The 21513-nt window shown below is 45.3% G+C and overlaps 1 protein-coding gene across 2 annotated transcripts in view; it reads left to right on the top strand.

Annotated features, from left to right (window-relative positions):
* Nucleotides 1-21513, top strand: part of NAV2 (neuron navigator 2) — a 357485-nt gene that overhangs the window by 103025 nt on the left and 232947 nt on the right. For both annotated transcript variants that reach the window (XM_054586002.1, XM_054586001.1), the window contains exons 2-3: nt 9993-10110; nt 19802-19854. In XM_054586002.1, the coding sequence (XP_054441977.1) occupies nt 9993-10110; nt 19802-19854 (171 nt within the window). The remainder of the gene's footprint in view (nt 1-9992; nt 10111-19801; nt 19855-21513) is intronic.

Raw genomic sequence — 21513 nt, 5'->3', positions numbered from 1 at the left:
TCCAGGGCAGGCTGCCTGGGTCCAGCGGAGCGTCACCTTTTATTAGCCCTGTGACCCTGTGCACATTTCTTCACCTTTCAGAGCCTCTGTTTTCCAGGCTGTAAAATGGAAATGGATCATGCATTTATTCAATAAAAATGTAGTAAGCACCTGCTACATGCCAGGCACCATGATGGATGTTTGGAAAACTTCAGTGAATAAAACAGATACAAATTCCTATCTTCCTGGAGCTGTCCCTCCAGTGGGGAGAGATGGTAGATGAGGTTACAGGCACAGACACCTGGCACCCAGTAGGCCCTCTACAGAAGCACCTACCCTTTGCACATAGATGATGGTGATCAAGTGAGGAAATGAATGGGAAGGTATTGCGTATACTACGAAGTGTAGTGCAGAGACGTGCCTGTCCCAGGAGAGCAGAGTACAGGAAAGGGGGATCGTAGGCATTGAAAGTAGAGTATCCCAAGGTGCGGAGTAAGCAGGTGCCTACATGCTCATCCGTAAGATCTCACCAGTCCCTCCCAGCACATTCAGCAGCCTGGTTTATTTTTCTAAAGGCACAGTTTCAAAACCTCTGGAGTTGCTGTGCACACCCACCTGCTGCTTGTTCGTGTTCCTGACAGACAATGGCGCTATTGTGTGGCTGCGGGGCTGTTCCCAGGCCTGGCCCAGCATTCACTGTGCAGGGTCTCGGGCTGGCCTTGCCCCGCTTCAGCTGGGAGGGACTGGGGGACTTCACTCCTGAGTGTTTCCCCATTTGGGTAAGGCCCTGCAGTGCTAACTCATGTTCTTTTGGCATTTTCATTTTTGTTATAGTGACACTGTTGTGAAATTATGTTTGCTTTGTGCTTTGGTGACATGGGAAAGTGTCAGCTCTCCTCTTGGATCTGAGCCCTGAGTGACAAGCGGCCACTTTGTTCCCAGGGGCAGGACAGGGTGACACTGTATTGCCTATTGTGCAGGAAGCCTGGCCCTCTCTTGCTGCTTTTCCCACACTGCTGTGGCACTTGACCTTCGATGGCTGGTGGCTCCTGTGCGAGCCTCTCAGTAGCAGTGTGGCATCGTTAGGAGCCAGAGTTGCTTTTTTCAAACTGCGAATACTTGTCATGTGACATTGGGAAAGTCATGTCATCCTTCAGATCCTCTGTTTCCTTATTTGTTAAACGAGGGAAATAAAATCTTCCTCACAAGCGAGTAGAGGACTAAAGGAATCCATTGTTTGCAAAGTGCTTGCATTATATGTTGTGGCCTTCCTGGGAATTATCAGCACAGCTCACATTCTGAGCTGTTACTATGTGCCAGGCATTGTTAGAGTACTATCTCATTTTAGTGTGACAACAGCCTGAATGGGCAGTTGATCCATTTCACAGACGAGGAGGCTGAGGCCCAGACACTTTAGGAAACTCGTCCAGGATAACTCTGCCAGGAAGTGGTTGAGGCATGTTTGGAACCTAAGTGGTCCGACTTCGAGAAGGTGTTTTCTTAAGTCACCGTAGACGTTTGGCCGGTGGTAGTTATTATCCTACACAAACCTGCAGCCAGAGCAGAGCCCAGCACAGGGAGGTGCTCAGCAGTGTTTGCTCAGTGCTCTGCAGTGCGCGTGCGGCTCTAAGCAATGTATCTTGACTTGGTATTCGTGGGTAAAGTTAGGAGTAAGGATGGTGCCAGGATGTGGAGCAAGATGGAAACCCAGATTAGTGATAGGCCCTGCCCTTCTCTCTAGTCACTGGCTATGTGCATGTGTTGTATATGCGTGTCCCTGTGAAACAGAAGCACACATGTGGGCAGGTATCAGGGTGTATCTCTGGTGGTTGTGTGGATAAGTAGATTGCTGAAGATAATAAGGGAGGAAACCAGCCGTGGATGCCTCCCTTCCCCCTGTGAGTTACTGCCTTCTGAGTCTGGGCAGAGATGTATACTCCATGGTATAAATAAGTTCACATTAACCATATTACAAAACGTATGTCAGGAGGGAGAGCAGGTGGTACCATTCCACGTGTGCTCAGATGGAACACAGAAGCCAGCCACATCTCTGTGCTCCTGGAGCCCAGCTTTCTAGCAGCCTATCTGCCTGGAGACCAGCTGCAGAACAAAAAGCCTTCCCTATTGAATCTGGAAGCAACATAAAGTGGTGCCATGAAATCCTACTACTTAGCTATTTTCATTGACTAAAAAGTCCCATCAAGCCTTACTTGAACACTACTTTCTTTTCCTTTACACCCAATTTTAAAGGACACTGGGGTCTTTTAAGGAAGGCCCAGCAATTTGATAGGCCTTAAGAGCATCCTTGTATCCATCAGCACACTATTATTCCTAGTGATGTCTGTGGGCCATCAAGGAAAAAGTGAAGTTGGGTTAATTTGAAAAGCAGGGATCATGATAATCCATTTGGGAAAGATCCCCAATGGAAAAAAAAAAAACAACTGCGGCTCTCAGAAGCCTGCACTCTCAGCAACCTGGAATGACTTACTCCCCCAGAATTTAATAGTCAAGAATTTATTAATTGGAATATGAATAACCACTATTTATTTAACCCTGTGTGCCAGACACTTATATATGTGTTCTCATTTAGTCCGTAAAACAACCTTGTGTATCACCGTCTCTCAGAGGAGCGGCCCCAACCCTCAGCCAGAGCATAACTCACCTGGGACCACCCTGCCGGTAGGCGGCAGGGCCAGATCTCAGCGCGCGCTCTCCTTGCCAGCTCCTGAGACTGCAGATGCTCTGCCCCTGTGATTACTGGGATTCACGAGAAAACACAAATGACTGAAGTTACGCATCAGGAGATGGCAACAGTGGGATGGAAGGAGAGTCATTGCCCTCCAGGGTGGGCGTGTGGTGGCACCGAGGACTCTGGGCAGAACTGGACTCTTCTCCTGAGAATCCAGGGAGCAGGAGAAAAGCCACCAGCTGGTTTCAGGCCTCCTCTTCCAGCCCGAGCTGTTTAAAGGTCATGTGGACCTGTGGCTGCACCCGTGGGGTAGGTGCATACTCCTCACTTGATGCTGGGAATGCAGACCTGAATGTGTTACCAGCTTTTCCCTGGATGACAAATGGTGTGTTTTGATTTTCTTAAAACTGCGAATGACTGGATCATCATTCTTTATGGTACTCAGGTAGTAGCTGAACACTTCGTGCTCTTGTCGCAGTATTATATTTGTGCTTCAGAATAATCAGAACTAAATCATTTAACCACACACTGCTCAGTCATGGAAATATTACGTTGATGACATGGCCAAAGTCTAGAGTGAGACCTCTTGAATTGAGGCCAAACAGTAGCATTCGCCTTACAGTTGATCTACTGGAAAGCACCGCTGATGCTGAGTGACTGGTTTATTCTCATCCTCAGTGGCATTTCCTTTTAAGACATACGTTTTACCTTATTCCTGGAACTGCATCCTAATGCTAGCACTGCCTTGTGGATCCATCAGGCTGCCCAGCATATAGAGGGGGATATGCAGTTGAGTTTTTAGAGCACCAACTTTTGGTGCATTTGTTTTGTGGCATGTTGCTTGGGTTCCTCACTTAGAGTGCCACCCCTCCCGCAACACACACCCACATGCACACACACTTCATTTGAAGGCTACTTTCAGTATAAACTTACTATCCTTGTTGGTTTAACACTGCAGTTATTACGAGTTTTCTTGTTACAACTAACCAGGTTCTTGACTTCAATCAGTCTGTGAAAACCTTCCCCCTTTGATTTCAGCCTGTGTGCTATGGAATGATGTGGCATTAAGCAAACAAATGACTGACACACTCCTTGAAATTCTGTCAGGGGGAGTAAGTAATTCAAAACAAATTCACTCTTCAGCTGCCATCGCCTTCCTCCCCCCTTTTATTCCTTCATGCCTCTGACGGCAGCCTCTCTCCCTCACCCAGGCTTCTGGAGCACCGAGTCTCCCCTTAGAGGGGGTCGGGGGGACAGATGAGCCCAGGGAGATGGAGAGATCAGAGTGGGAAAACAATGGGAAAGACGCCTCCGACCCTAGCGTAAAATGATAATAGAGCCTTTCTCTAGACTCACTTCTCTAGAATGGTTTGATGATCTGGAGCTGGGGGTGTGGATGGTGGTTTTGTTCTTTCCTCCTGTGTGGTTCTTAGTGTTTGTCCATTTCTACGGACAGTCCACAGGTCAAGGATCAGTGGACTCAGGGTAAAAGGAAGAGCAGCCCCTCAAGGCTCCAGAACTCAGAAAGAAGCAGATCTGGAGAAGTCAATTTCCGAATGCCTGAGGCTTAGCCAGGAAGCCCTGCATGCTTTAGTTGTGCTGTTGCTTAAAATGTTTTGCACAGGCTCAGCTCCATTTTTGTTGAGTTGCGCAATCTGGAGGGAGTCTGTTTTCGATGCCATGCCTGCGGCTATTGTGAGTTAATTTTCCAAGGGTACCTTTGGAAGAGTATTAGTCATTGTGTGAGCTACTGAAACAGCAAGTGAAGGAGACTGGACTAAATCATATCTGTGCTTAGCATGGCCTGTGAAAGCTGGTTTTTAAAATAAATTTGTTATTTTCTTGTGACTACTCATTTATTTAAAAAGTTGAGAGCTGGGGACAAGGGAGGGGAAGGGAAACTCCAGATAATTAATGATTCTTGTTGGATGGGTCCTGATTAATGAGCTTGAGCTATGGAGTGATTTATTTTCTCTGTTCCTTGCCTTTTTTAGTCGATAAAGAGATTTGAGGTCCTGGGTTGAGGATTCGCTGAGAGACCACATTTTTTAAGTCTCAAATGTAATCAGTTTCCCAAGGATTCGCCCTTTTTCTTTCTGTTCAGCTCAACCCAGCAACCATTTACCACAAGCATTTACTGACCTCCTACCATGGGCTCCCTCCCCGTGAGACCGCAAAGATGGGCGAGACGCGGTCTCTGCCAGAATCTGGTGGTAAAGGTGAGAAGGTGGAGCCAACATTCAAGTTGTCTGCACTCCATGATGCAGCTTGGGCTACAATCAGGAAATCAAGAGGGACTTCATGAGGGACTGGCATTGGAATTGGGCCTTGCAGGGTGGTCCCAGACGGAGGCACTTAGGAGGTTGGGGCGACATGAGTTCAGAGACAGGGGAACATGAGCTATGTCTTTTTCCTGAGGGTCGTCATTATTATTACCACTGCACACTTGATATGTGTAGACATATTATCTCATTCAGTCCCAGAGTGGCACATTTTTGTTTTTGTTTTTTCTAAAGAGATGGATAGTAAATATTTGAGGTTTTGTGAGCTAAAGGGTCTCTCTGTCACAACTACTCAAGTCTGCCATTGTAGCGTGAAAGCAGCCACAGACAACAAATGGGTGTGACTGTCCCAATAGAACTTGGTTTATGAAGCAGGTGTCTTCTGTGTTTGGCCCAGGTCCCAATTTGCCAGTCCCTCTTGTCTGATATACAGTCATACCTCAGTACTCGTCGTTTTCAGAGCTCTTCAAACTCTGTACTTGCCACATTTGACAACAAGAAAATGTTTCAGCATTTGGCGCTTGCTCAGGACTCGTTGCATTTGCTAGAACTTCTATGAGTCACGACGCCACTCCGCAAGAGAAAATGCTTCACTCCTCATTGCTTGCTCAGTACTCGTTTGGTACTTGTCGGTTTCGGCAATTGTCACAAGTTCCGGAATGAATTAATGATGAGTACCGAGGTACCGCTATATTTGATATAATCTCCATCTTATGGAGGGTAAAACTGAGGTATAATCAAGGTTAATAGAAATTCATTTGCCCAGAACCAAGGGCCTGGGCAATTTTAAAGCCTGTGTCCTTAACTTCCACATGTACTGCCGCCGCCTGCCCGCCCCCCACCTCCCCCAAACAAAGGGTCAGAAGTGGCTTGGGGTAGAGCAGGGGATGGTAAGACTGCCTTGAATCTCAGTGTGATCTCTGACAACTTTAGTTCAGTGGAAAGTGGGGAGGCACGGATGATCTGAGCAGGCGATCAGCCGTGCTCTGGGAGGTTAAGGTGGCAGCGGTGTGTGGGTAGGCTGAAGTTGAGAGAAGAGCTCTTGTTTTAAACAGCTTGAGGCAGAGAGGTTCTTTTGTTTGGCAGAGCCATTTCTGACCACCGCGGAACATGAAAAGCTCTCCCCAGCATGCTAGACACCTTCCTGGCCTCACCAGGGCTCGGTACTGTGTGTTTCTGCTGGATTGTCCAGACACATAGAGGGCTGGCTTTAGAGACAGCGCCTCTATTTTAAAGTACCCATCCTCACCTAGCAAGGGAATGAGTGGAGGCACCAGCATCACCTCTCACTCGGCAGTGTCCTTGTCTGTGACTCCTTCTCACCTCACCTGGTGGTCGTGGGGCCGCTGGTGTTAAGCTTTGGAAAGCTTTCATGGTCCCTTGGACATAGCTCATGGGAAGGTGCACAGATCTTTCCAGATCTGGAGTCCACTGACCCTCCAGGTCTTGAGAGAGCATTGTCCTTGTGCCCTCCCCTAGTTAGGGAAGGAAGCCTCTCTATGTACCAGCCTGGCCAGTTTCTGGCCTGCCTTTCTTTCACAGTTGATCATAGTTTGTGACTCCAGACCAGGGATGCTCCAGACTCTTAAAATTGTGCCATGCAAAGGACAAGGGGAGCGAGTCCCTGAGTCATGGGCATCCTGGTGGTTCAGGATAGAGGATGTGTCTGGTTTTGTTATGGCCCATTTACAGTGCTGGTGGTAAAATGTCTAATTTTTACTTTTATTTACTGAACAGTTAGCATGTGCCATATTCTGTGTCCTTTATGTATATGAGCTCATTTCATCTTCTCATAGCCTGATGATATAGACATGATTATCTTCATACTGTAAATGAGGACACCTGGCCAGAGGGCACAGAGGTGACTGGCAGCCTGGCAGCTGAGGTCTAAAGTAAGTCTGTGGACTCCAAAGCCCCCCCCTTTACCACTCTATGGCCTCTGCTTCCCGAGCCCCAGTGTGGGTCAGGCCAGGGGCTTCCACGTGGCGCCTCATTGGGTTATCACAACCACCTTCCTTAGTAGGCCTAATTGTGCCCATTTTACAGCCGAATAACCTGAAACTCAGAAAAGTTGAGCTGCTGGCCTTAGGGCACTTAGACAGCAAGATATAAAACTAGGTTTTTGGGTTTTTATTTTTTTACATTCTTTTAGTGAGAACATAACTGAATAGAGGTGTGGCTGAGAGTCAGTAGGAGAGTGTTGATGGAGGGGATGAATGATTTGAGTCACATTCATATGCATATTCGGAGAAGCAGCACTGTAGGGTCTAAGGGATTCTATAGTCAGTCAGCCAGCAGGGGTTCAAAACCTGGCTCAGCCACTTACTTGTGACCTTGGACAAATCACTTTACCTTTCTGTACTTCAGTATCTCCTCTGAAAAATAGACACAATACTAGTATCTACCTCATAGAATGAGGATTAAATGAGTTAATATGTGTAAAGTGTTTTCACCAGTGCCCCGCATGTAGTAGGCATGATATGTGTTATTTATTAAGCTGCTCTGCACAATATTTGAAAAGTAGATAGTATTGATCCTATTATACAGAAAAGAAAACAACCTCAAAAGTAGCTCAACTGAGGTCATATATCCATTCATTCACAGAGGCATATTGAGAACTAATATGCTTCATGCTGCGGCAGGAACTTGGGATACATCACTGACCAAAACTTCCCTAAGTGCCTGCCTTCGGGGAACCTGCAGAACTGGGACTTGGACACAGGTCTGCCTCTTTGCCTTTCAATGTTCTTCTCCTTCATTCTTGCCCTCTTAACCATTTCATTTAGTGATCATTGACATTTCCGACTGGCCATTGTAATGACCTAGATGAAGATGGTGCTCCATTTCCTTAGCTTTCTCAGTGCTTAGAAAATTAAAAATGATCTTGCTTTATTAGATTTTTGATCGCTGACAACTTGAGAGTCCCGGGGCAGGGTAACATGGATTCAAGAACGATTCAAGCTATGAAATAGCACCACCCTGCCGTGTGCAGGGTGCTCCTGGGTCTCTGCTGTGAAAGGCTGGGCTACCAGGTGGGAGTGCGGTGGGCAGAGGTCGTCTGTCCTCAGATCTTGACGAAGCAGGAAATGCAGCTCTGCCTTTGTGTTTTGGGCGTTACACCCTCACAGTCCCAGGTGGAGTAGTCAAAAGTGCCATGTGGCCACCACCTGCCCGCCCCCCAAGTAGGGCTCTGCTTTGCAGGGTCAGGCCCTGGCCCACAGACCCCATTCCAGGAGCCCTGAGGGGAGGGAGGATCCTATGGTGCGGGATTACTCTGGGCGTGAGGTTCAGAAGAAAAGGATGGAGGGCGAGAGTTTGGAGGGAGGCAGGGCTTCCGCTGCGCTGGGGTCTCAGAGAAGACCGGCTGGTGGAGAGTCAGTGACCACCTGCCTCATTCTGGTGCAGAAACCGTACCGTTGAGGATGTAAACTCTTGGTACTAATACATGATCCAGTGGAGGTAGGATAGTTACCTTTTTGAACAGTCATTTGTCCTTATCACTGGGGAAGAAAAGGTGCTGATAAGCAGGGCCTAATGTTTTCTCAAATCAATGTATGGAAATTAGCATTCAAAACTGGTGAGGAGGTCTTAAATTTTGTTTGCATTTGGCTTCTGTCAGTTAGGGGCAAAATTTCAATGAGAGGTTTCTCATGCTATTTGGCCTGTTTGGAAGAAGGTATCCTTTTGGGATGATGATAGTGTGACCGAGAGGAGCAGGTCCGATATGTTGGGTTGGCCAAAAAGTCCATTATGCTTATGCTTTTTCCATACGATGGCTCTGGTAGCGCTTAGTTGTTCAACTTCATTCGAAATAATTTAATTAGATTGTATTGTGACAGCTGTTGTAGCAGTATGGATTTTTAAAAAACATCAAAATTGGTGAATTTTTGTGCAGCCATTTTAATATTCAAGATGAAGAAGATATGCAAAATTTTCATTGTATTATGCTTTATTATTTCAAGAAAGGTAACAATGCAACTGAAACGGAAAAAAAAAAGATTCGTGCAGTGTAGGGAGAAGGAGCTGTGGCTGATCAAACGTGTCAGAAGTGGTTTGCAAAGTTTCTTGGCACTGTTGACATTCGGGCCAAATACTTCTCTGCTGTGGGCTGTCTTAGGCATTGGAAGGTGTGTAGCATCACCCTTGGCCTCCACCCCTAGAAGCCAATAGCGGGAGAGAGCCAGCAGACTCAAAATACCCAAATCAATAAAGTTATTGGTAAAAATGAAAAATGTGTCTTTTATTTTACAGGAAAAAAAGTGACAAACTTTTTCACCAGCTATATGTATCTGTCCGCCAAGGGGTCAGCTCTCCTGGTCTCATGGGTGACCCAGCCTCTGCCTTTCAGGGTGCAGTGTACACCAGTGCTGGGTTTAAGTATGGTGGAATTTGCTGGGGTTTGTTTACAGAATCCCAATAGTGAAAATGATGCTTGCCTTTAAATTAAACTGATTAAATTTGAGATTATTGTGAGGCCATCAATAACCCTGCTCACACAAGAGTAATTGAGGGGCTCTGTGTTTTCGTACTTGGCTTTTTTTTTTTTTTTTTAAACAAGGGCCCCAGGCTCCTGAGAACTCGGTTAACTCAATAGCCCTTCTTACCCAGAAATGGCCCATTAAAAGATGCCTATTGGGTGGTAACCTCCCCATACGTTTTCTCAATAAAGAGAAAAAGATGGGGAGGGGCAGGGTGGTGGAGGTGGGGTGGGGAGACCTCTCTTGCATTTAGAGCCTTAGCCTCTCAAAGCCGTCTGGCGCAGACTGTTTAGTTCCGTGTCCCCTGTCCCATTCAGGCCTCTGCATGTTTTGAAGCTTTCTTTAGCTTTTCCCTGAGCCTTGATGGCAGATCTCTCAATAGGCGAAAGCCCAGCTACGGTTGCTGAATGCCCCATCGGTACAATGCACTGAATGTTAATGGCGCTGGCTGGCCCCGGATAGACCGCCAGCGGGACGGGGGCGGCTACGCAGGCCCAAGCAGCTGCCTCAGACCCAGATGGGGTCTGACTGGCTTCCTAAAGTTGCCTCTTTGCTCTTTTGCAGATCTACACGGACTGGGCCAATCATTATCTAGCCAAATCAGGCCACAAACGTCTCATCAAGGATCTCCAGCAAGATGTGACAGACGGTGTTCTTCTGGCTCAGATCATCCAGGTTGTGGGTAAGAGCAGATTTTATGCTGGCGATCGATCAGTTACAGTGGAGACTCCTGAGGGTTGAGTCGGGCAAAGGGAATGGAACACTGCACTCTCTAAGAAAAATGTAGTATTTCTGTCACACATGTTGAGAATGTATTGGACTGTTTTGTGCTCAGGAGTGTGGGTACCAACTCCTTTGTCCTCATACGAACACCCACATAGCAATCTTATCTTGATCCTCTGTAAAGAAAGACTGGCCAAGGCTGCAGGGAAGTGCTGGTGGTTTGGGGAGGGGCTCTCTGCTCTCCTTCTTACCTCCTACTACCTTGCTGGCTCGCATTCTCTCATTCTTGCCCGTTCTCTGTTGCTAATTTTTGTGTGGATAGCTCTGGACATATATTTTTTAAAAAGGTTTTAAAAAAAGCAACAAGGGGTTGGTTTAGTCCTGCCAACTCTGATTGAGTTTGAGAAATCAGAAGAGCAGACTCCAGAGAGGGCTGGTTCTGGTTTTAACACTAGGGGAGGGGAACTGGCTGGTGGGATTTTTAGGGCCTTGGCCATGCCCTGGGAGGAGAGAGTTCATCCAGGAAGGCACGTGGGTGGAGGCTGGGCTTAGCTTTGCCATGGGCCTTAAGGGATGTGCCCCAGTGGTCCTGCCTGGTTGCTCAGAGCAGACCGAGGAGGCAGGAGGTCAATTATATGGCATTAGGCTGATTGTTGTCGCCGGCAGCAATGAATTTATGCCAAGAGATGCCAAGAGAGGAGGCGCAGGGAAAGGACAGAAAGAAGTGCCAGCCCCTTGGGCAGGATTGTTGTAGAAAAGTCACATATCCTTCAAGTGTGAGAAGTAAGTAGCCCTGTATAGTAGTAGCTCTGCTCACAACTGTGGGGATTGTACCTGAACACACAGGCTGGTTGGCCCTTAGCTGAAACTTTTGGACTCTGGCTGCCACTCAAGGAGAAAGGAGCTTCCCTGCTGTCCTGAGAGTGATTTCTTCAGGCTGGCTTCCATTGGTCCTCCTTCTCCTCCTCTCCTTTTTCCTTCCCTCCCTGTATTGGTCTCCGTTACTGTAAACAAATTGCCACAAACTTAGTTTGAAATGACATATACTTACTATCTTTCAGTGCGCATCAGGAGTGCAGGCGTGACTTAACCAGGTGCCTGTGCAAGACTGTAGTCAAGGTGTTGGCCAGGGTTGAGCTCTTATCTGGAGGCTTGAACAGGGAGGGGTCAGGTTCATCCAGAGTGTTGGTGGAATTTATTTCCTTATTAAAAGAGGTGAGTCCTGATTTCTTGCTGATTGTTGACTAGAGACGCCTCTTAGCTCCTACACACTCCTCTCAGCTTCTTGCCATAGGGGTCTCTCAACATGGCCACTTTGATTGACTTCTTCAGTGTTCGCGAGAGAGAAAGTTTTTTGTGGGGAGAAAGAACCTTATATTATGTAGTATCCTGTCACCTTTGTCATATTCTTTGGTTAGAAATAAGTCCTAGGTCCTGCCACACTCAACAGGAGGGTATTGTACCAGGGCTTAAACTTAAACGAAAGGAGTCTTGGGTGTCACCTTGACAGCCATCTGCTACATTCCTCTTCTTCCACTCTGTACTCTTCCTCCTCCTCTTCATCATCTCTCCTACAGAGCTCTTTTAAATATTTCTCTTGTTTAATTTCCTCAACACTTCTATGAAGTAGGCAGTGTTCATCCCATTTTACAGATGCAGAAACTGAGGCCCAGTGAGCCCGAAACTCAATATCATAGGACTAGCCTGCAAGGGGAGTCTAAGCTGGGTGAGCCTGCTTCTCAAACTTCTGCTCTTTGCTTGGCCACATTCTACCTGCCTCTCACCCCAGTGACACTGAGCTCAGTACAAGGCACTTCCTCCCTTCACTCCGTTCAGGAACTAGTTATGGAAGCCTGACTGTGGCCAGCAGTGTGCTCCTTGCTGGGAATGGAGGCAGGTGTGCAAGGCTTGTAATCTTGAAAGGAGTAGCATCTTCTGGGCAAGGTCCTCATGGAAGAGATGACTCGCATCTGAGCCGGGTTTGGGTCTCCGTATCAGCAGGGTCACGTCAGGCCCATGGGCCCACTCTGCCTGAGCCTTGGGCTGTGCAGTGTTTCTACCAGGAATTGTCTTTGCTTTCAGCACGGGCAGCAAGACAGAAAGTGGGAAAGGATAGTGCCCAGACGTCTTGCTCTCATCCCAGCTCCATCCCTCTGGACTGTGAGACCTCCAAACACTCATTTAACCTCTGCCGCTTCTGTTTCCCCATATTTAAAATGGGCACAGCCATGCCTGCTTTGTTGGCTTTTGTGGCAGTCTTAAGAAATGCAAGGTAGAGGTCTTAAGATAGCATTTGGTAGGCACTGCCTTGACAGGCATGCGGAGAAGGGTGATGAGACCGGGGTATCAGTGTCAGAGTGTGTCATGATAGATGAGTTATGTCTGCCATGGGCCCAGAAGAGGCCAATGTTAGCATGTATGTCATGGATGTACTGAAAATAATGCTATGGACATGTTAGCTACCGCGTTTTTTATTGTTGCTCTAGAGGGTGTTTCCCTGAACCTATTTGGATGACATCAGTTTCCCTTGACAGTTCCCTCTCTGGGCCTGAAACTACTGGAGTATGACTCCAGAGGCTCCAGTTAGTACCAGTGATCCAGGCTGCCCCTTGGGGCACTGCGCTGCTTTCCCTCACCCTGCAGGAGAGGCTGGCTCTGGCCAGAGATTCCTCAGTAAGGCCGGATGTCCACACCTGGACCTGCAGCCCTGCCTGCTGGGCTCACACCCTCTGCTCTGGGTGTGGGGAACAGAGGCCCGGATGACGGGGAGCTGGGAAGGCGGTTAAACATGGGCATCTCCTGTGGGTTTGACTTCTCCCCTAGGCCGCCTGCCAGCCAGCTGAGAGCTTCAATCGTAGAATACCTTGTGAACATAGATCTCTTAGTAAGGGAGGAAGAGCAGTACTCTCCCATCGGGGTGCCACACTTTTTTTTTTCCTTTTTAGAAAGAGACACCAATTTATTGTTCCACTTTTTAATGCATTCGTTAGTTGATTCTTGTGTGTGCCCTGACCAGAGATCAAACCCACGACCTTGGCGTATCGGGATGATGCTGTAACTATCTGAGCTACCTGGCCAGGGCAGGGTGCTGAACTATTAACCACTTATACTCTTTACTTTTGAGGTCCATGCTTTTCTCTGACATGTCCTGTAAAATAAAATGGAAAAAGGATATATGTGTGTATTTATATCTGTCTGTCTGTCTATGTATCTATCTAAAATTTTCCCAGGATTGGAGTCCTCGTGACTGCCGTGCTGGACAGAATTGTAGTGGTTCTTGACTGGAGAGATCCTCTCCATTCCTGAAGAGTCAGTTTCTCTCTGATGCGTTTCCTAGCTCCCCCAGGCAGCTGGAGGGACCCTCCTCTATCATTCTGCCGGCTGCTCTGTTGGGCTTGGGTCTGAGTCATCTTCCTTCCTGGGTTCACAGCATGTAGCAAGGATTAGGGATGAGAATTTTATCCACTGCAGCCCCTGCTTCTGCAAGTCTGGATCGAATTTTTTCCAACAGGTGGCTTGGAGGTTTCCCCTTCTTGGGATTCAGCATTCTTCTGAACATTCTTCTGAACTGTATGTCACACCCTCCTCCTGTCCCGGATTCTGCCACAACTCTTGGCTCTAAGTTTTAGAACAGACCTTTAAAAGCCCCAGCCTGGTGCATGAATTGATTGTATGAAAGGCAGTCAACAGACTCTGTTAAATACTTACTGTGATGGGTAGCTTATTACCTCCTCAGGGAACTAAGATCTAACATGGAGAATTGGAATCCTTCAAAAGCTCTTCTTTTCTTAGGTCTGAATCTGCCCCCTTGGTGATATATTTCCCTATAAGGACTAGTCTTCTCCTCTAGGGCTACAAAACAAACAAACAAACAAACAAACGCAACAATCTAAACAGAGACCATGAGAGCATCAAAATAATTGAGGATGGTCATGGATTATAACCATGGAATAAAATAGGAATCTATAGGTCATTACTGATAGATAGATAGATAGATAGATAGATAGATAGATAGATAGATAGATAGATAGAACAGAGAGGGTTCAACTGTACTGGAGAATGCTGACTAATGTGTGTAGATGATATTGCAACCTTGATGGTAAAGATTAGGTAAGGCAAAAATTATTGATGAATGTTGAAATCGAGAGAGGAAAGTTTGATGAGAAGCAGACTATTTCTGATATGTGTAGATGGCGTTGCAACCTTGATGGTAAAGATTAGGTAAGGCAAGAATTATCGATGAATGCTGAAATTGAGAAAGCAAAGTCTGATGAGAAACAGACTATTTGCATGGTCTCAGAGTGTCTCTTCACTGATTGCTTATTAGTTCCAAGGGAGAGATGTAGTAACCACCACCGGGAAGAAGCTAGTTATCATGACCAGCTGGTCAAAATTACATTACTCGTGAGGGATGGATGGATGTCATGTGCTTCCTGATGTCATACCCGAGAGAACAGCATCGCTGATGGTGAATTTCAGTCGGGGATGCAAAACCTGAAACTAATCATGAGGAATCTCAGACAAACCCACATTGTGGAATATTCTAGTAAAAAAACGCCCAAAACTTGCCTGCACTGCTCCAATATGTCAGTGCTGTGAAAGACCAAGAAAGGCTGGGAGATTGTTCAAGACTAAAGAGACATGACAGCTAAATGCACTGTGTGGTCCTGGGTTGGGGAATAAATGCTATAAAAGAAATTTTTGTGTCAGTTGACAAAACTGGAACATTGGAATTATATCTGTGCTAAGTTTTCTGAATTTTCTAACTTTATTGTTAGGTAATAGTCTTATCCTTTGGAAATACATGCTAAGTGTAAAGGCAAAGAACACTAAAATGATTCAGGAAAAAAAAATGTGTCCCTCTACAGAGAAAAGTGGTCAGGGCAGGAAGGAGAAAATGAGAATGGATGAAGGAAGGTAGGAGTTCTCTGTACTGTCTCTGTAACTTTTCTGTAAGTTTGAGGTTATTTCAAAATAAAAAATTAAAAAACATCTAAATGAAGGCACATCAAAATTTGGAGGCAGGGAGATTGTCCCTTTAAAAGGACAGCCTCTTTCAAGACCCAGGAAGAGTATCATGCATGGTGATTAAGGACCTGTGGTGCTCTGAGACCTGACCCGTGATTTTGGGGGGTGGCAGGGAGTGGAGAGGGTAGGAGTCAGGGAATTCATCACACCTATAGGCCAAACTTGGCGTGAGTTACGTGGAGTTAGCTAGGTGAGGCAGTCAGGAAGGGCATTGCTGGTGGAGGAACTAGTCTGTAAAGCAGCTAGAGCTTAGAGAGCCAGAGGGTCAGCAAGGCAAAAATCAGGCAGGGCTACCAGGTCCAAGAAAGAGAATTCTAGGCTTCAGCCTCAGAAAAAAAGCCAGGGGTTGGAAGAGCTGATTTTCAGGTTGGGGAGTGACATGATCAGACGTGACTTGAAGGACCTTAAATGCTTTGCACAGATACTGCTCCTGTCTGAGTCTTCATCTGTTTCAGACATCCATGGAGGTGGGCTTCCTAGATGGTGGCATTGTTTGGGACCCATCATTATTTCATCGTTGCCTTTCCCCTGTGAGGCAGAAATGGACATTTGCTCCTGCCTTTTTGTGGCCTTTCTCCAGTGACTGAGGGTTGGATCTCTCTGTGCTCAACCTCTCATTAGTGTGATTATCTTCTTGTGTCATGAGCTGTCCAAACTCAGCAGTTGCCTGTCAACCCATTATAGTGCCATCTCTATGAGTTATTAGAAAGGTTTACAAGGCAAGGATAAACGGCATAAGTTGAGAGAGAGAAAGAGACACAGGCTCCTTCCTCATGCTTATATTGCTATCACTCAGGGAAGGTGCCAGAAGGGATTGGAATAAGGGATGGGAGAAAGAGAAGAGAGAAAGAAGGAGGGAGCAAAAAGGATTGGCGAGAAGGAGGAAGCTAAGACAGGAAGAGTTTCCTGGTAGAAGTGAAGGGAGCTGATAACTTATTTTCCATCACCATTTGGGCTGCCTCTCAGCACAGCAAGGAAATTCAGACACGCAAGAGTGTACCTCCTTTCCCTTGATGACCTACTGCCATTGCGTGACCCTGGATAAGTCATCTACATTTTTGGGAAGCTAGTTTCTCTTCCCATTGGTAGGGCTGCCTGCTCCCCAATGCACATGCATAGATGCCCCATATGGATGCATGGGCTGGTGAAATGCTCTCAACTTATCAGAGAGAGTCTTTGGAAAATAATGAGCTTGATGTCACTCCTCTTATTTAAGAAGTGCACTAATGACCCTGACCAGTGTGGCTGAGTTTGCTGGGCATCATTCTGCAAAGTGAAAGGTTGCCAGTTCAATTTCTAGTCAAAGCACACGCCTGGGCTGTGGGTTCCATCCCCAGGTGGGGCAGTATAAGAGACAACCAGTTGATGTTTCTCTCTCACAACAATGTTTCTCTTCCTCTCTTTCTCCCTCCCTTGCCCTCTAACAATAAATAAATAAAAGTCTTTAAAAAAATAAAAAGTGCACTAATGCTTTCCGGTTACTAACTTGTTACCTTGCGTGCAGATAAGTTACTGCATTAATGGGCTAAGAATGTACTGAATACACTGGGATAAATAAATTACTGTTAGCACTTAGGGATGCTGGTTGTAATCACCGTTGAGGACTTTGCAGGCAATGCTTTTGCATCTGGTTTTCTGCCTTGGGACTGTAGCTAAAGACCCCCTATAAGATTTAATCAATTTGGCTCTGAAGATCAAGCTTTCCTTCCTTTTTACCAGCAGAATCAGAACTGCTATTATCACTGTAAGTATTTATGACAACCATAGACATACTTGAGAATTTAAAGAAGTCTTTAAATTACATGAAATTAGAAACTAGGAGGTCCATGACTCACTTTGCATTTTATTAAGCATTTATTTTGAGTTTGGGCTTAGTCATTTGATTTATCTCTTCCCATATATCTGTTAGCATGTTCATAAATAGACTCCACTCCACTGTTTATTTTGAATGTTATAAATGGCAGAATTAGGCTTATAGGAGTCATGATCATTTGAATTCAAGGAGCATCTGACTATGGTTTAGGTGGCAGACCATGAAAAGGAATTAGAGGAGTAATTAGAACAAGGCCTTTCATTTCATTTATCCAGATGAATGATAAAGAATCCTTAAAATTGTATCTTAGGGTCATAGTTATCCACCCTTCACTTTAATGAACACTAATGACCTAATATTGAATTGGGTATTGATTAGAATCTGATGACTTACGAGTTTGGCCATCATGAGTATCCAGTTGGAAGATACCTTACGTGTCATTGACACCCCAAAGCTACACATTTATTCTCCATGTGATACATCAGAATCCAAGGTCAGAATGCAGGCCTGCCGTGTATGGGAAAGTGTCTTTTGTCAAAGATCATTTTTTAAAAGTCTTCCCTATGTATATCTATATTTACAAGTGAAAGCACAAAACAGGCAGAAACACTTGAATCTTTGAAATGGTCAGAGTACTCTTTCCTTAGTTCCACTCAACAAATATTGACTGAGTGATTACTGTGTGTCTGGCACTGTCCTAAGCTCTGGGCCTACAGTAGAAAACAAAGCAGATACAAGTCCTTGATCTTGTGGCGTTTACATGCTAGTGTTTTATTCAGCTAATCGTATTTTCTGGTGAACTGAAGAACAAATATCCATTCATCAGAATCCCATTCATTGGGCATCGTTTACTACTTTCTGGTGTACTGAAGAACAAATATCCATTCATTTTAATTCCATTCATTGGGCATCTTTTACGTGCTTTGTAAATGCTTTGTGGCATCTCCTTTGGGAGCAGGGGAGGCAGGTGGTAGAAGGGGCTTTCTAAAATGCCCATCCCAGTGTTCTCTTGAGAAAACACAGTGGGCTCACTACAGATCCTCCCCACTGGGTCATAAGCCCACTTTACCTTTTTTTTTTTTTGCAAACTTACTTTTGACAAAGTCTAAAGACAGTGTAGATTAGGTTGTGTGTATACCATCCAGGGAGTCTCGTGATAATTCAATTTTTAAACAATTTCTTGTCACTAGTTTGCATTATTTTTCACTGCTCTTTCAAGGTAGAAACACTAAAGAAAAAAAAAATACGCGCAACTGAAGAGGTGGAGAGCTATGTTTAGATTCGGGTGTCCTAAAGTCCTTGAGGCTTGGGACACTATGACTCCGTTACCCATTTTAGACCGTTTTTAATGTCTTTTCTCTTCATGTTTTAGGCATGAAATTCATTAAAATTGGATGTGATATTTTTTTGGAATTCAATTTTGCAAGCACTTATGAGCCCTAAGGATATACATGTGAAAAACAAAATCTCCATGTCTGTAGAAAAGGAGTCAGTTACACATTGGATGAGTAAGAGCAAAACAGAGGCAGGCGCAGGGAGCTGAGAGTCCCAGAGAACTGAGAGTGCCTTCTCCTGCTGGGGCGGGGCATGCGGTGAAAGATCGCAGAGTTGGGGAACAAGCTGGCTTCCCAGAGAAGACAAATGCATAGCTCTTTGCTATGGAGTCCCAGCTGAGTTTCTGGGTTTGACCCAGATGGCGACATCAAAAAAGGAAATTCTAACTTTATATATTTTACATAGATGGTAAGACTGTATGTTGTTGGGTTAATGATAGCTACCATTTATAAACCACTCACTGTGTGCTGGGCCCTGGGCTAAGTAAGCATTTCACTGGCCTCATATAATCTATTTCTCCTAGCCCCTCCTGGGAAGTTGGTAGTCTGAGCTCCATCTCACAGATGTGGAATCTTTGGCTCAGAGAGGTTGAATGACATAGCTGAAGTCACACAGCTAAGAAGCTGTAGAGCTGGGATTCACACTGGTGTTTTGCCCCCAAAGCCAGCGTCCTGACCCCTGTACCTAGTGCTGTTTTTGCACAGCTGCAGTTGCACACTTAATCCCTCCACAGATGCCTCGGGCTGCATCTTGCAGGGCGTCCTCCATACTTCACCATGGGAGGCTGGGCCTTTCTTCCCTGTTATTGGTATTTGATTTCCAGTTAATTCAATGCACCTTCTTCCTTTCACTTCTCTTAGTAGGTAAGAGCTATTACGACCTCAAAGAGTATCCCAGATCTAATTTGGACTTACTACGTCCAAATGGATGAGCCATTTTTAAGTCTCATTCTTTCATTTTCTCTCTTTGCCACCACTTGGGAATAGGATTATTAGTAATCCTATTAGTGTAAAGCAGTGTTAGTATTTCTGGCTAAAGGTAGGGTGAAATGTTATCATCTGAAGCTTTTGTCCCCTGGAGCTGAGTCGGAGCTGGACTAATCCACGCTGAACCATCCCATCTTTTGTGGGGAGGTTGAGCTTGTCTACCTAAGAGCCTAAAGCACAATCACAGCGCAGCCTGTTCCCCAGTCTGCAACATTTCCACGATGCCCCATCACTCTAAGACTGTCGTCAATGCAGTTGTTTCTGCTTTAGATGATGACGACCTTGCCCCAGCTGTCCCTGGAGGACAGCGGCTCAATGAGTAAGTCCTAAAGCTTGCTAGATGCCTCTCAGTATTCCACATGCCTGTGCTGATGAGACAAACCCCACTCCGGGCCTTTGGACTTGGATGGCCTTAAGGGTCCTGAACATCACAAAACACAGTGTCTGTGGTGGTAGTTAATTTTTCTGACTTGTGTTTCCTTTTTCAGCAAATGAAAAGATTGAAGACATCAATGGCTGTCCGAAGAACAGATCGCAAATGGTAAGTGGTACACGGGTAGAGAGTGTTTGCATTGTGTTGGCCCTGCCTCTAAATGATACTGACCATCTCGAAAACATTCACACCATAAGCTTTACTCTAGGGGATTATATTAATAAATGAACAGCTATTTCCAAGTAGCTGTGGTGTGCTCTTTTGACATTTGTTGGCATTTACTGAAAAATGGCTGTGATTTTTACGTACATGGAGAGACAGCAGAAATGAACTATGGTCCTTGCTCTTAGAAACGGATTATGCGGAACTGGTGCAAACATATGCTTGCTTAGAACTTGAACTGTTATGACTTGTTCTGTTTCCTGAAAGACCCACACTTTCTGTTTGTGTATGGAGCTGAGGCACAGATGAGGTGATGCTATCTCACTGTTCAGAATCTGGGGCGTGTGGTCTGATTTCTGTTAAAGGTTAGAATGATGTGAAATCAGAACTGCGACAGGAAATGTGAAGTGAGTTACATCCACATCGTTCTCCACGTAACCTTGACAAGTGATATTCTCTCTGCTGTGATGTGCCTGCTTAAGCTCCGAGAGTAAAGCTTTCAAAAAAATAAAAATAAAACAGTTTTTAAAAATCTATTCTTTGTTGCATGTTCTGCACATAACCTTTGAATTGAAATTCATGATCCCTGTTGAGTTGAGAAAACATTAAGTTGTGATGCTCTGAGCAGTTAACTTTACCCTCCACCCCCAAACGCGTTTCACACATGGATATTTACACAAAGAATGTATATTACCAGAGTGTGTTTAGATGATGCTAATCCTGTTTAAAATATGAAGGTAGCAACCTAAGGACAACTCCCCCCACCCCCCCGCCCCAGACATAATTTGCTTCCAGAAATCTAAAACAAGGGATAATTTGTTTTCTAACTTCATCTCGTTTCATTTGAATAGGTACAATTTGACAGTCTCATTCCAGAATACACCGAAGTGACTGGCATCCTTTGGGTGTACTGTCTAATTTTCTGAATTGTTTGTTATCCCAGTGAGTTGGACAGAAACCTTTTCAGTCGACTTTTTTCATGCACAAAACTTTTTATTATAACAAGGGTGGGTGTGTGGGGGGTGGGGGAGTCATTTTTTGGTGTACATTCGGAAACAAGTTTCTTTTTCTCTTTGCTCCACTGGAGACTGGTTTTTTTTTTTGTTTGTTTGTTTGTTTGATCCTGAGCAACCACTCCTTACACAGGGAAGCCCCCAAGCAGACATCTCATGGCTGTGTTGACTTTTGGAAAAGCTTGGCTGCTATTTTTGCTAGAGCTGCTGCAGCTGTCTAGTGTATTAATAATTGGGAAAATTTGGACGATAGAAGACTTAATTTTAGGGCAAGTATTTTACACATGCAATCATATCTGCACATGAAAGAGATGCAGCATTTTCCCCTGGGATGGTTATCAACGCATTTGCTCCAGCCCATGGTGATCCATGTGTAGAACTGACATTTGGAGATTGTGAACCTTATTTGGAACATTTGTATTTTCCACACCTTCTCTTGGGGGTGTTGTTTGTTGTTAAAGTCCACTTTCACACTTATAAAATAAGATTGTCACATCAGGTCCTTCCATGCAAATTCTGCTTTCCGTGTACATATTTTATGTGTAAATACTACCATAGCACCAGTGCGATTTTGTAGTGGTTTCTCCAGAGC

Source organism: Pteronotus mesoamericanus, unplaced genomic scaffold (assembly GCF_021234165.1).
Source record: "Pteronotus mesoamericanus isolate MK-2021 breed Mesoamerican mustached bat unplaced genomic scaffold, CSHL_Meso_final contig_90, whole genome shotgun sequence".
NCBI lineage: Eukaryota > Metazoa > Chordata > Mammalia > Chiroptera > Mormoopidae > Pteronotus > Pteronotus mesoamericanus.
The sequence above is the reverse complement of the archived record's forward strand: the minus strand, read 5'-3'. Positions and strand labels throughout refer to the sequence as shown.